The sequence below is a fragment of the Dendrobates tinctorius genome, unplaced genomic scaffold (assembly GCF_039654945.1).
Source record: "Dendrobates tinctorius isolate UK_male_01 unplaced genomic scaffold, ASM3965494v1 ptg000046l, whole genome shotgun sequence".
Classification (NCBI taxonomy): Eukaryota; Metazoa; Chordata; class Amphibia; order Anura; family Dendrobatidae; genus Dendrobates; species Dendrobates tinctorius.
Window position 1 is genome coordinate 81,664,480 of NW_027361714.1, and position 14,358 is coordinate 81,678,837.

General features: G+C 41.6%; 1 protein-coding gene across 1 annotated transcript in view; it reads left to right on the forward strand.

The window, feature by feature from the left end:
• Positions 1 to 11,454, forward strand: part of OSTM1 (osteoclastogenesis associated transmembrane protein 1) — a 35,178-nt gene extending 23,724 nt beyond the window's left edge. Inside the window, exon 6 of the mRNA XM_073576060.1 lies at positions 8,838 to 11,454. Within this exon, the coding sequence (XP_073432161.1) occupies positions 8,838 to 8,893 (56 nt within the window). The 3' untranslated portion in view covers positions 8,894 to 11,454. The remainder of the gene's footprint in view (positions 1 to 8,837) is intronic.
• The last annotated feature ends 2,904 nt before the right edge of the window (positions 11,455 to 14,358 follow it).

Sequence of the window (14,358 nt, forward strand, 5' to 3'; positions counted from 1 at the left end):
AAAAAATAAATGAAATGGGAAAAATTGAAAAAATAAAGTAAAAAAATTTAAAAATTAAAAAAATAAAAAATAAATAGTAAGATGAAAATAAAGAACAAAAAATAAAAAAATGAATTAATGATAGAATTTGAGAGAAAATGTGAAAAAAAGGGGGAAAAAGGGAATAAAATAAAAATAATAATAATGGGGAAAGAAAAAGAAAAACGGATGAAAAATAAAAAATGAAAATAGAAAAAATATATTTATATACGGGAATACTCACCCATGCGGGGGAGGGGGGAAAAAAAATTAGTGGATCTGTAAGATAAAGAAATAAAAAGAATTGAGATACAATGAGATGGAAAGCCGCCATTCCACCACCCTAAGGGATAAAAAGACAACATAATATTAGGTTAATAATATATGTGAATACATGCTTAAACCAAAGATGCATAAAATAGGTAGAAATCCAAGGAACTAATGCGGGCTAAGGTCCAACTCACGGTTAAGGCCTTTAGGGGCCAAAGTCTGTAACCTATATATCCAGAAGGATTCCCTTGATTTTAGGAGCTTGATGTGGTCACCTCCCCTGCGCGGTCTTTCAACTTTTTCTATAACCTGGATCCTGAGTTGAGATACTGAGTGTTTGGCGTTGATGAAGTGATATGGGATTGGAAGCCAAGTCTTCTTGCACCGGATAGTTGATTTATGGCTCGAAATTCTGTCGCGTTCGTGCTGAGTAGTTTCGCCAACGTATAAAAGGCCACAGGGGCACTTAATTTGGTAAACCACATAGTTCGTGTCACATGTAAAAAAGCCCCTGATGCCATAGCGTTTGCCAGTACGTGGATGTGTTATGTCGCTCCCCTTGATCACATTGGAGCAACAAGCGCACCCAAGACAGGGAAATGTGCCCTTTCGTTCAGTTCCAAGAAAGGTCTGTCTAGGAGTTCTAGTTAGACTACCAATATCGGCTCTGACCAGCTCATCTCGGATATTTCTAGGACGGCGTTTGCACATAAGTGCTGGTGTTTTAAATGCCTCAATGTGGGGATAGGATCTAGGTAGAATTGACCAATGTTTGTGGATAATGTGATAAATTTTGGGCATAACAGGATGGTGGGTGTGTACGAAGGTGACACGTTCGCCTTTGGGTTGAGATGGTTGCAGAGGGCAAGGTTCCAGGGCACGGCGTGTTTCACTTTCAAGAAGTTTGGTGGGATAATGCCTTACTTTGAATTTGTCTGACATTTCATTGAGGCGAATGGGAGCCAGAGTAGGGTCTGTGACAATTCTAGTAACGCGTGTGAACTGAGAACGGGGGAGACTATCCTTGGTAGAGGCAGGGTGACAGCTTGTGTAATGAAGAAGGTTGTTGGAGTCGGTGGGTTTAACATATAGATCAGTAGAGAGTGTACCAGTGCAGGACTTGATTACTAGTGTATCCAGGAAAGAGATCTGTGAAGAATTGCAATTAAGGGTGAACTGTAATTCAGGTCTGATAGAATTAAGATGTTCCGTGAAGGAAAGTAAGTCCTCGAGGGTACCCAGCCATAGACAAAAAATATCATCGATACATCGTAGCCAACATTGGCTGTATGTTTTGAAAAGGGTATTATTGTAGACATAGGAACATTCAAAATCATTCATGTAGGCATTAGCGTAAGCAGGTGCTACGTTATCGCCCATTGCGGTCCCGCGGCACTGTAGATAAAATTGGTCCCCAAAGAGAGAGAAATTTTCTTTCAAGATGATGGACAGGAGATCAATACAAAGCTGAATGGAGTTGTGGGAAAGGTCAGAGGACTCAAGGAGGGTTTTGGTAGCACTAATCCCTAGGTCGTGATCTATAGAAGTATATAAGCTTTTGACATCCAGGGTGACTAGGAGACATTCCGGAGGGATATTGTCAATTTGTCGAATAAAGGAGAGAAAGTGACCTGTATCTAGGACAAAGGACTTGGTAGTTTTGGTAAGAGGGGTCAAGATTTTTTCTAAAAAGGTGGAGATTGGGGAGAAGATTGAATCAGTAGAGGCAACGATAGGGCGGCCAGGAGGTTTAAGTAGAGACTTGTGAATTTTGGGTAATGTGTAGAATACAGGGATGACTGGGTTAGAATTTTTGAGAAATGTGACGGTTTTGGAATCAATGGTTTTTAGGGTCAGATACCTGTCAAGGACTTCGTCAATTAGGAGCTTAATGCGTGGTGTAGGATCACGGGAAATTTTCTGGTATGTGGAGGAATCAGAAAGTTGACGTGAAATTTCATCCATATAGTCGGAGAAATTTTGGATGACAATGGCTCCTCCCTTGTCAGCCGGTTTGATGATTATTGATTTATTATTCTTTAGGGAATCAATGGCTTGTCTCTCTATAGGGGTAATGTTACTATGTGTAGGTAATAAACCTTTTTCGTGTTCAGCTAAAATGTATTCTATGTCTTTCTGGACTACATCAATAAAAGCCTCAACAGCATGAAAGGTGTGTGGTGGAGAGAAGTTACTGGGGTTGCGTAGACCGAGGGAAGAGATGGATAAATCGGGAATGGGGTTCCCCCCAATTGGAGGGGCCCTGTTCCCTGGGGTGACTGGTTCCAGTCCAAAATGCGTTTTAAGGCGAATCTTCCGAAAAAAGTTCTGTAGATCTTGTGATAGCTGGAATTTATCCCAAGGAGGGGTGGGACAGAATGATAAGCCTTTTTGAAGAACAGACAGCTCTAACGGGCTAAGGGTGTAGGATGAGATGTTGAAGACCGAGTTGGTGGGCTTACCTGAGATCTGGTCGTCATACGTTCTGCGTAGTTTGCGGCTTGCCCTCCGGGTCGGTCTCCTCCTGCCGTCTGTTGATGGTTGTTTCTTGAAGGTTGACGCCTGGCTAAAAAACGATTGTGAGATGAGCTTCCAGTGGAGCTGTCGCTGTTGGTGTGGTAAGCGCCTGTGCGTCTTTGATTGTAGTTCCTTCGCCCAGAGCCCGTAGAGGAGGAGTCATGCCATCTGTAGACCCTGTCGTAGGTATAGTCGTCTGCGTCCCTTTGGAATTTGGCTCGTTTTCTGTCTTGTAGGGTTTTACGGTTTTCGTCAAGGGACTTGTCCGTTTTGGTTTTAAGGTTTTGCCAATCGCTGTTAGAAAGAGTGGAGCTAAGTTGTTCCTCTATAGAAGCAATTTTCGTGGATGTCTCGGTAATTGCTGTGTAGAGAAAATCAATTAACAGAATAATATCAAGTGAACATTTGTTAAGTATTTGCTGGAATCTTTCACAGAACTCAGGTTTGTCTGAGAATAAGGTAGGTCGGAGATGGCTCCGCAGGCCCCGTGGAATTCTATCTAATTTATGATACTCCGCCAGAGTGGTAGCATGTAGATCATAGGCCAGTAGTCGTCGTCTTTCCCTTTCGTAGTCTCTAGTGCGGGTTTCTTGAGCAGGGGTTTTCAAGAAGTCCCCTGAAGAGGTAACCTGGGACAGGATCCGAGTAGTTGTTGTCGTCAAAGGCAAAGGTATTCCGAGACATTTAGGGTGCAGGTGCAAGCGTCAACAAAAAGACGAGCAAAAGAAGAAAGACGCGCACTCTTGCTGTGGAGGAGACCACATGACTTCTTCCAAACACACACTGCCCTCAGCCTGACCTCCCTCTGCTCTCCCTCCCTCCCTATGCTGCAAACCCCATACAGACGCCAGGACGCTCTAGCCACGTTGGCTTTATGACGTCATCATCCTGCACCTTCTTAATACACATATATATACCGTGCTTTCTTGAGCACACACTTACAACACCGCAGGTCCAGGCTGCTCCCATGCCATCAGGTCAGCTCTGCAGCACCACCTGGTGCATAACATCTCCTTCTGATCCATTTTTTTCTTCTCCACATTCATTTCTCATGTTTTCTCCTACAGCCCCTGTTTGGGACTTCTGAAAATGCTCTAATTAATCTTTTCCTTGACACTACTTGAGGTTAGTACTCAGTATATCTGCCTTATTTGCCTGCCTTGTGTTTCCACCACCCCTGTTATTTCATCATGTACAGAGACAATACTATAATATGTCTCATCTAGGTCTGCTGCTTATCCCCATTGTTACTCCTGATGCCTAGAATGTTAAAATTGACTTGTGGCCAATAGTCTCTCTAGCACTTGCTTAATTTAATTTTTTTACTCTCTATATGACATTTTCCTAATTGCCCTAGGGACCTTTATGTTGTTGTGCTTAAATTTGTATAGATATATGTTTTGCCTTTAGGGTTTTTTTTGCACTACTTTTCTGTTGTGTTTTTTTTGTTAGTATTTTTTTAAAAAAATATTTTTTAAAAAAATTTTTCACATTTTTCTCATGTTTATTTTTTCTTTTCCAGCTTTCCGCGAGTTTGTCGTCCATATTCATTGTTGTAATTGCTTTTTATTTTATTTTTCAGTATGGTTTGAGAAAGGCCTCTTAGTAGGTCGAAACGTAACCATAGTATACTCATATCCTGGATTACGATATTATACCCACATTTTGGATACTTCTTTTGTCTGCGGTGTTACACTATTTGATGCATTTGAAATAAAATAAAAATCCAAAAATTTCACAAAATCTTCAAGATTTTTTGCAAGATTAATCCACACTTGAGTGCGACTGTTTATCTACTGACTACTGTTTGTGGACCCTCCACGTACAGTCAGCACCTATCTCCTCCACAGCAAGAGTGCGCGTCTTTCTTCTTTTGCGCAGTATTTTGTATCGGATCGCCGATAGATGCTATTGCACAGGCGTCATTGGCTTGCCGATAGATGCTTTTGCACAGGCGCCATTGGATTGCTGATAGATGCTGCTGCACATGCGCGGCTAGCGCAATTTTGAGAATTTTTTCTTTCTTTTCCGAATCAATGTATTTGACTAAATAAAAACAATTTTAATTCACTTTATAGATGCAATCATGCTGCAGCGCAGGCGTTGTCTGCCTGCCTGTATATGTTTTTTTTTTTTTTTCCAATACATTTAATAATCAGTATGTAAAATGGGGATCCGTGACCTGTCAGAAGCCATACAGATGAATATGTAAGTAGAGCACCACATGAAGACAGGCTGCCCCGGAGCACGAGAATCTTATTAACTGAAAATTTAGATTAAACAACTACAAGACGGATTTCATCAATCAAGGTATCATTTTAATCAGTATAACGGCGTCAACCTGACACTGTCTGTTGGTTCCTGTGCAATCCTGCTGACAGGCTCCCTTTTAAATGTTCTTAAATTAGTAAGTTATTTAGAACAAACCTGTCATCATATTACAACCCAAATTAATGGCTTTAACCCTTATTAAATTTATACTTTGCTTATAGAATTTTATTTTGACATCTTAGAGCAATCAAGTGTTGAAGTTTTAGTCACAAGTTTTGGGGCATGCGCACCGCACTTCTAGTTCTTCTGACTTTCACTTTTCCCTGCCTACCTTCGGTCTTTGATGGGCATGTCTCGCTTCCGTCTATGCCCATCCTCCACCGCCCTAGACTTTAGACAGACGTTATTGCCCTGAGGTCATCTCAGAAGGGGCAGAACATGCACAGTTCAATAGTTTAGCTCTTGTGCAGTAAGCTCTTGATGATACCTATGTGCTGCCCACTCTGAGAAGACGACCCATGGGCAATGATTATGCCTGTGCAAAATCTTGGGCGGTGAAGGTAGATCACTGAGAGAAGAGTGACCTGTCCATCAGAGGCCGGCTGGGAAACAGGAGAGGGACAGGAGAGCTGGAAGTGCAATGTTCACCCTGCTACAATTGTGACTAAAACTTCAAAGTAAGATTTCTCTAAGAAGTCAAAATAAAATTCCACAAGTGTGGGTTTAAATAGGATTACGGGCTCACTTGCCATTAGTTAGGGTTGTATCTTCCTGATGATAGGGTTGCTTTTACATCCTAATCTACTTTGTGCCCTAGTATGTAGATATAAGCTTCAATACTGAATCCAGGTAGGTCGTCCTCCAGTTTATTATAGCGTGACATTGGAATGACATTCATTTTTGTTCTGAGAACTGAAAAAAAAGCCTCTTGTTCATGAGCACTTTTACCACAGTTTAACTAGTTTGTTCATAAATTTTAGTCCATCAAATTAATTTTGGTACAGTGGCTTTAAAGGACCCTATACCCATTATACCAAATCTGCTACCATTGGAGGAGAGAAGGGTTTGGCCAGCTGAATTTTTCTTGTCCCTGGATATAAGCCTCTGACTGACTCTCATAGAGAATACAGGAACGCTTGGTCAATTGTTACTGTGCTTGGGGGCATCAGGAAAGGGCTGTCAACCGACGTTGTTCAACCATTCGCCATATAATGTAATGTACCTTCAGCGACTCTGCAATACTTATGTTATTGCACTCCTTCGGACCATCCAAACTACATTTACCTAATCTCTGGACAGCCCACTATACTCAGACTTTTCTTGAAACTCTTATACAGTCTCAAAATGGAAAAAAAATTGTAACGCAGACTGTTGTGACATGCATGCTCCACATCCACCCCTTCCACAGTCTCTCTTCACCTCCCTCTTCCCTCAGTACTGCTGCCCTCTTCTTCCTCAGGCGTCCAACATAACCTTCACAACGATTTGCACATCTGTTCTATGGCCAGAGGATTTGGAGAGGAGGCAATTATGGTGAGAGTCTGTGGAGGAGGAGAGCAGCTGGGGACAGGTAGTTCTCTGGTGCAGATTTTGATTTATGTGATGAGCTGCTCATTATGTCCCCATACACAGTGAGATTAACTGGCCATGCCCCCTGTGACATAATTCAAAGCTCCTTGCCCTGCTGAGCTCCACTCTCGACATGCAAGGCTTAGCTTGAGTGACCAGCTGTGAAGTAATAAAATGGTGGTCACAAGACCACAAGTCATCGCTCGGGAACACGCAAGAATTTTAACAGCAAGCAAATTTTCTCATAGGCTTTATAGTGGTCTTATTAATTGGTGTGCCCAGACAACCCCTTTAAGTCGTTATTGCGACAGCAGTCATAAGTGGAAAAATTAAATTTCCTTAACCTCTTTGACAAATCAATTATCTTATTCCGCTGACACCCAGCTCTGGTTAAATGTCAACACAGGAAATGCCATCATATGTCAAACACATGACCAGGAGCGAATTGGCTGCTCCCTGAAATTGAGTGGCTACCTGACAAATTAATGCATGCCCTTTGCACCTGCCTAAACTGGTGCCGGAGCCATGTAGACAGACGTTCGACCAATCAAATATCTTACTAGAGGTTTGATTGGTCAGATATTAAGTAAGTAAGATGTTTGACCAATCAAATATCTTAATATCTGACCAATCAAACCTCTGTCTACATGGCTCCAGCACCAGTTTAGGCAGGTGCAAAGGGCATGCATTAATTTGTCAGGTAGCCGCTCAATTTCAGGTACCAGCCAAATTGGCTCCTGGTCATGTATTTGACATATGATGGCATTTCCTGTGTCGCCATGTTACCAGAGCCGGGTGTCAGCGGAGCCAGTTTATTGCTAACCAAACAGCTCACTGACTATGGTGGCAGCTGGCCCAATTGTATTATATTAGTTAGGTATATAGCTAAATAAAGCTATGGAAAACCCATGTAATGCATACATCATGTCTTAACAAAAACTATTCCTTACAGCTCCACCACACATAAGATCTACTGTATATATGACTGAAGAGCTCATCGCAGACAAAGTTAGTAGCTTGCAGGAGCAAACTAGACTATACCAGGAGTGACACAATAAGACCTTCTGTAGACCTCAATGGAAAATAACCCAAAGGTTCAAGGAGCAAATAAAAAAAAAATCTCTTATGTGCAAATTAATTTGACAGATGTTGTAGGTGTCCCAATAATTTACTTCTGAAGGAGCTTTTCTACCATCCCATTGTACATCAATAGGCATTGGTATGGAGTTGGTTCCCCCTTTTTGAAGCTATGACATCTTCCACTCTTTTGGTAAAAAATTTCTACAAGATTTTGTATCTGGCTCACAATCTCCAATCTAGTTTAAAAGTGTTTGATGGGATTGAGGTCAGGGCTTTGTGCAAGTCTGTCAAATTTTTTCACCCCATACTCTACCAACAACATACCTGTCGAACAGAAAATGCCTTTCCCCACAGTTGGAAATATATACATTTGTTCTTAAAAACAGCTCATATCATTATTCCTTCTCTACCGAACTTTATAGTTGTCATTTCTCTTTCAGGCAGATAACGTTCTCCAGGCATTTGCCAAACCCAAGCTTATCCATCAGACTGCGAGATTGATAAATGTGATTAATTACCCCCAGAATGTACTTCTAGTGTTCAGTGATGGTGTGCTTTACACCACTCTGTCCAACACTTGGCATTGTGCTTGGTGATGTTCCATAATTCCCGTCACACAGGTGCTGTGCTCTTGGTAATGTCTGAGGAGGTTTGTAGTACTGAAGTTATTGAGCCCGTAGAGTGTTTGTGACACCACTCTGTAATTTTACGTGGTTGAGTTGATGTGAAATGTTTAGTAAAGCAGCAATTAACTGAATTGACTTGTTTCATGGTAACACCCAATTATAGGCCCACGTCCAAATTCCATGAACTTTTTGAATGACCCGCTCTTTCGCAAATTTTAGAAAAGGCAGACTGTATGACTAGGGACTGGATTTTATGCACATGTGGCAACAGTACAGAATTAAAAACCCAAATTTATTAATTTAAAGGTATGTCCCAGTACATTTGTCAAATACCATGGTGAAGTCTCATAGGTGTAGTCTTTGACACCCTGAAAATTGAATATACTTATTTTAATTATACATAAATTTGTGTTTGTTTGATAGGATTTGTGGTTTGTTTCTTGACAAGTTTTCAGGTATACTAAAATATGTATTCTTATATTTCAGCCAAAAGATTTAAGTCTGCACCCAGTGTAGCAAACATCCAGGACAAGCGTAACTGATGTAAACTCGGCAAAGGAAGGAACTTTTGCACTGGACGATATATACACTGATCCATTCTATGCAAGACCACATGAAGAATTTTTTTTCTTAGTGTCATGGGTATCTCAAACACAATGGGCCCTTTACTACTGAAGGAAGATAGAGACTTTGTCCATGTTTTGGCGTTTTGCTGCTTTTTTTTATATATAATTCAAGCTCCCTATTCACTTGCATGAATTATTTACAGAGCTATGTCTTTTCTTTGATTACAGTGAAAAATAAATTAGAAATGGTTGTTACATTTTCATTCTGCAGATAAAAAAAACATGCAAAATGTTGTGAAGTACGAGAAAAAATAAACAGAACTCCAGCGTGTATACTGAGAAAAGTTAAAATTCCAATTTAATTCAAAACATCATTAAAAAATATGTAAATCAAGTACTAGGTACTACACATGATGGATGGAATCCCCGGTATAACCAACACGTTTCAACCAATAAAGGTGTTGTGTACCCAGTTACATGGCATAGACCTTTGGGTCGTTATACACATTTTTGATAGGTCCATTTGATTTTATTGGAACATGTTAACCAATATGTGTATTGGGTCAGCCTATTTCCTCTGATGTTTGCTGTTTTGGTGAGGATCGATGATGCCTTAAGTGTTTTTTTGGGGTCTTTACCTCCGAAATGGAATGCACATTTATTGAGTGCGATGGGGTCAAAGCTGGCAGCTAGGATTATTTTATGAGATCCCTCAGCATTTAGGGAGGTAGATGTGCTTTGAGCAATTTTACAGTTTGCTGCTTTGCATGCAATGCTCATTTATTTTATCATTCCAATGTTACATTCCTGGACTGATATAATAAAACTGGGAAACAAAAGAGCGCAATAGGGTCTTATCTGGTGATAAATGAAATAGATGTGAATAAAGTTTACTCACCCTTTCCAGGAGAGATATAAGCATATAAACTCGCCGTCAGCTTGCTGCACGCCCGAAGGTCCACTCCGTGACCTCCAATGCAAATCCTTAAGGATAAAGTTATTCTCGGGCTTTCTGTGCGCTGCTTGACCGGACAAATTGTTCATATTGTAGTAACTTTATCCTTAAGGATTCCTGGACTGATGTCATTATACCGGTAGATACTATAATTACATTTTATTTGTACAAGACCAGAATGCGGCAGTGAGATCATTGCAAGGGACTGCGTTATTGTGTTGTTATCCACAGTGCTCCAATGCTCCAATTTTGGCGTCCCTGGATTAGCCAGGCTGCTGCCCATGCAGACTCTGAAGTATTACCTTGATTTGGTGAATCATATGATTGAGAGCTGTTCAAAGCAATCTTTCATTTATGCTAATAAAAGCTGTTTTACATCTGCCAAGTTACAGAATGACAGCTTTGATTCCAGTAATCAGTGGCTTTTTGAGCACATTCATGCTAAGTAGGGCTGAAAGTCATTACTACAGGATAGGGCAGTTAAGAGCTTTAGCGGTGAAGCAGCTTTAATTTACTTTCCTGGCTTTGTAACCAATTAAAATCATTCAAATACAGCTTAGATTATTACAGAGAGATATTTCTCATTTTCCAGTATTTTGAAGAAATAGTAATTTAGCTAAACTATTATCTGGCTTTTTTGTTAAGTTATATGCTATTCTTTTTTTTTTTTCTTTTTTTTTTGTCTGATTATTTTAATCGTTCTTTTGTTATATGGACAAATATATATTTGAGACCAGTAATCAAACTGTCATTCTGGACTAGAGTTCACATAATCGCATACAGGATATGTCCTACACAATAATAATGGAGAAATCTGTGGTTTGTGAGACTGCTGGATCCATAGTTAAAGGGGTATTCCCATCGCCAAGATCCTATCCCAATATGTAGTAAGTAGAATAGCAAATACCTCCAATTAGAAATGTAGAATACAATATTCTGATTTGTTATGTCTCTTTCCTCATGTGCAGGCATTGCAGGACCTTGGGTATTCATGGTTACGACCACTAGCAACTAGTTAACTAACTGTCGCTATGTCAGTGGTCATAACCATGGATACCTAAGGTCCTGCAATGCCTGCACATGAGGAAAGAGACAAAGCGAATCAGAAAAACTATACTACATTTCTAATTGGAGGTATTGCTATTATTATACTTGCTACATATTTGATCCTGGTAAATGCAAATTTTGGTACTTGAATTCTGAGTCTATATTTAAACTTAAAGCTATTGTCACTTCCGGCAGCGGTTCTGATGTATAGTCTATAGTGTGAAACACTGCAGTTCCATACAGTGTAGTGTCCGCTGTCGGATGCTGCAGATCAGATGCTACTCCCTTTCAATTTAATTTCAACTCCAATACCTGGCAGTGGCCACTGAAACTGTATGAAGCTGATAGGTGGGGTTGTCTGGTGTTGGACCCCACCCATCTTATATTTCTGACTGATCTGTGGGATAGATAATCAATATTGAAATACTAGACAACACCTTTAAAGACTTTATATACTAGTTCATTTGTATTGTCAATATCCGTTTATATTTGTAGCATATATTGTTTGAATGTTAATAAACCATTTTAAATCAAATACAGGTGCATCTCACAAAATTAGAATATGATCAAAAAGTTAATTTATTTCAGTTATTCAATACAAAAAGTGAAACGCATATATTATATAGTCATTACAGAGTGATGTATTTCAAGTGTTTATTTCTCTTAATTTTGATGATTATGGCTTATAGCCAAAGAAAACCCAAAAGTCATTATCTCAGTAAATTAGAATCTATATATATGAAAATGAATGTATGTGTGTATCACCAACCAATCGCGAAGCATCTTTAATTTCACCAGAGCTGTTCAAAAGAAGCTGAACTGTGATTAGTTGCTATGAGCAACAGTTTTCCTTGAAACCAATCACTATGCATCTTTCATTTCACCAGAGCTGGTTAAAAGAAGCTAAGCTGTGATTGGTTGCTATGAGCAACAGTTTTCCCATTCGACAACACCTCAGCAGACACTGACATGGTGGGAGAAATCTAGCATCCCTGGGAACATAAGCTCCCAGTCATTGTCTGCCCACACAGAAAGGAGCAGAGAGCATATGACAGAAATGAATCCCCCCTCCCATGCCCATATACACATCACACATCCTCCATACTATAGGCACATCTTTCCTCTTAAAGGGATCTTCCGTATGGAAGTTAGGGCAAATCCCTCAGCACTCTGATTCTGACCCCAGGCTTCTATAAAAGGGATAATTGGTATGGAAATCAGGGCAAATCCATCCAACGCTTTGGTTCTGACCCCAGGCCGCTCTTAAAGGGATCCCCGGTAGGGAAGTTAGGACCGGTCCACTCAGCTCTGTGGTTCTGACCCCAGGGTCTCTTAAAGGGATCATTGGTATGGAAGTTAGGGCAAATCCACTCTGCACTTTGGTTCTGACCACAGGCCTTTCTTAAAAGGATCCCCAGAATGGAAGTCAGAGCAATTGCTTTCAAATGCTCTGGTACTGACCCCAGGCTCTCTTAAAGGGATCTCCTGTATGGAAGTTAGGGCAAATCCCTCAGCGCGTTGATTCTGACCCCAGGATTCTATTAAAGGGGTCATTGGTATGCAAGTCAGGGCAAATCCACTCAACGCTCTGGTTCTGATCCCAGGCCTCTCAGGCTGGTTTCACATTTGCGCTTTTGTGTGTAGCGCATCGTGCGCACCCGTGCGCATGCGCACTGCGCACCTATGTTTAACATGACGTGCGCATGGTCTTGCGCACACTTGCGTTTTCGTGCGCATGCGTTTTTTTGTCTTTTGCGCCAGACGCAACATGTTGCATTTTTTGGTGCGCCCTGTCTCGGCAAAAAAACGCATGCGCACGCTTGCGCAAGGAATGCGCAAAAACAACACATTGAAGTCTATGGGAAAGCATGCGTGCGCATGGTCTTGCGCACGGTTGCGTTTTTTTGCGCATGCGTTTTTGAGTGAAACAAGTCTAGAATGTTCTCTAGACAATGGAAAAAATGTCACACCTAAAAACGCATGTGCATAAAAAAACGCAAACGCATTCAAAAACGCATGTAAAACGCAAGCAACGCTGTGTTTTTTTGACGCATCAGCGTGCGCATGACGTTAAAAAAACGCGCGTTTGTTTTGCGTTTTTCTTTGCGTTTTTTTATGCGCACGATGCGCTGCGCAAAAAAACGCTAATGTGAAACTAGCCTTAAAGGGATCCCCGGTATAGAAGTGAGGGCAAATCCACTCTGCGCTTTGGTTCTGACACCAGGCTGACGGGATGATGTAGGATATTAGGGGTCGTAGTCTGGTGTTTCTGACTGACGGGATGATGTGGGATATTAGGGGGAGTAGTCTGGTGGCTCTGGCTGACAGGATGATGTGTGATTTTAGGGGTAGTAGTCTGGTGGCTCTGGCTGATGGGATGATGTGGGATATTGTCATGTCGGACACTGTTCGCACCAGGGTGTCCGGCAGACAGTGGTAATACCCCATCCTACCACATGGTTCTCAGCGGCGCTGGTTGGTCTTCTGATCCAGCTTGGATTGGGTTAACCAGGTTGTCATTCTGGCTGAGGGCTTAGCCACACCCTCTGTCTTTAAATTGCCCTGTGTGACTATGCTATGGGCGTCGCCGACTATAGCTCTTGCCTTGTGCTAAGCGATACCGGTCTGGAGTGGTGGTCTAAGGAGCATACGGTTGCTGGTATAGTATATTCCGTTGTTGCCATTTTGCCTCCCTGTGTTGTATTATTTGGTTGCCCTTGCACATTTCTGTATTCCCCTGTGTGTATGCGGTGTGGTGCATTTCCGTTATCCCTGTCCATACTTATTTGTGGGGTCTGGTGTTTGGTCTCACTGGGTGGAGGGTGGTGGGTTCAGCTTAGGGCTGGACAGGAGACAAGGACAGGGTGGAGGCCCAGGCAGGCACACCTTCAGTGTAAACCCTGGGTTGAGGGACAGACAGGGTCTCCCCTAGTCTGAGGAACACCGCAGGGGCCCCGGGGTTTCAGCCTAAAGTTACCTAGGCTTCCCATGACATTATAGTCGGCCCAAAAAGAGAGGAAAAAAAAAAAAGGAATTACTTACCATGGATCCTATAGTCTCCATAACCAAGCAGCTGGAGGCTCTGTCCATACAGGTCACTGAACTTAGGGGGGCGGTCCAGCAACAAGGCCTCTCAGTTCCTGCTGTGCAAACAGGCAGCAGTCAGGGCAGCTGAACCTAAGTTAACTCTCCCTGAACGATTTTCTGGTGATCGCTGTAAGTTCGTTGTATTTCGTGAATCCTGCAAATTGTATTTTCGCATGCGTCCTCTCTCCTCAGGAAATGAGACTCAGCGTGTGGGCTTGGTAGTTTCCTTGCTGGGTGGTGATCCACAAGCATGGGCGTTTTCACTACCTTCTGATTCAACTGCATATGAGTCCGTAGACCTTTTTTTTTTCTGCTCTGGGGTTAATCTATGACGATCCTGACAGACTGGCGT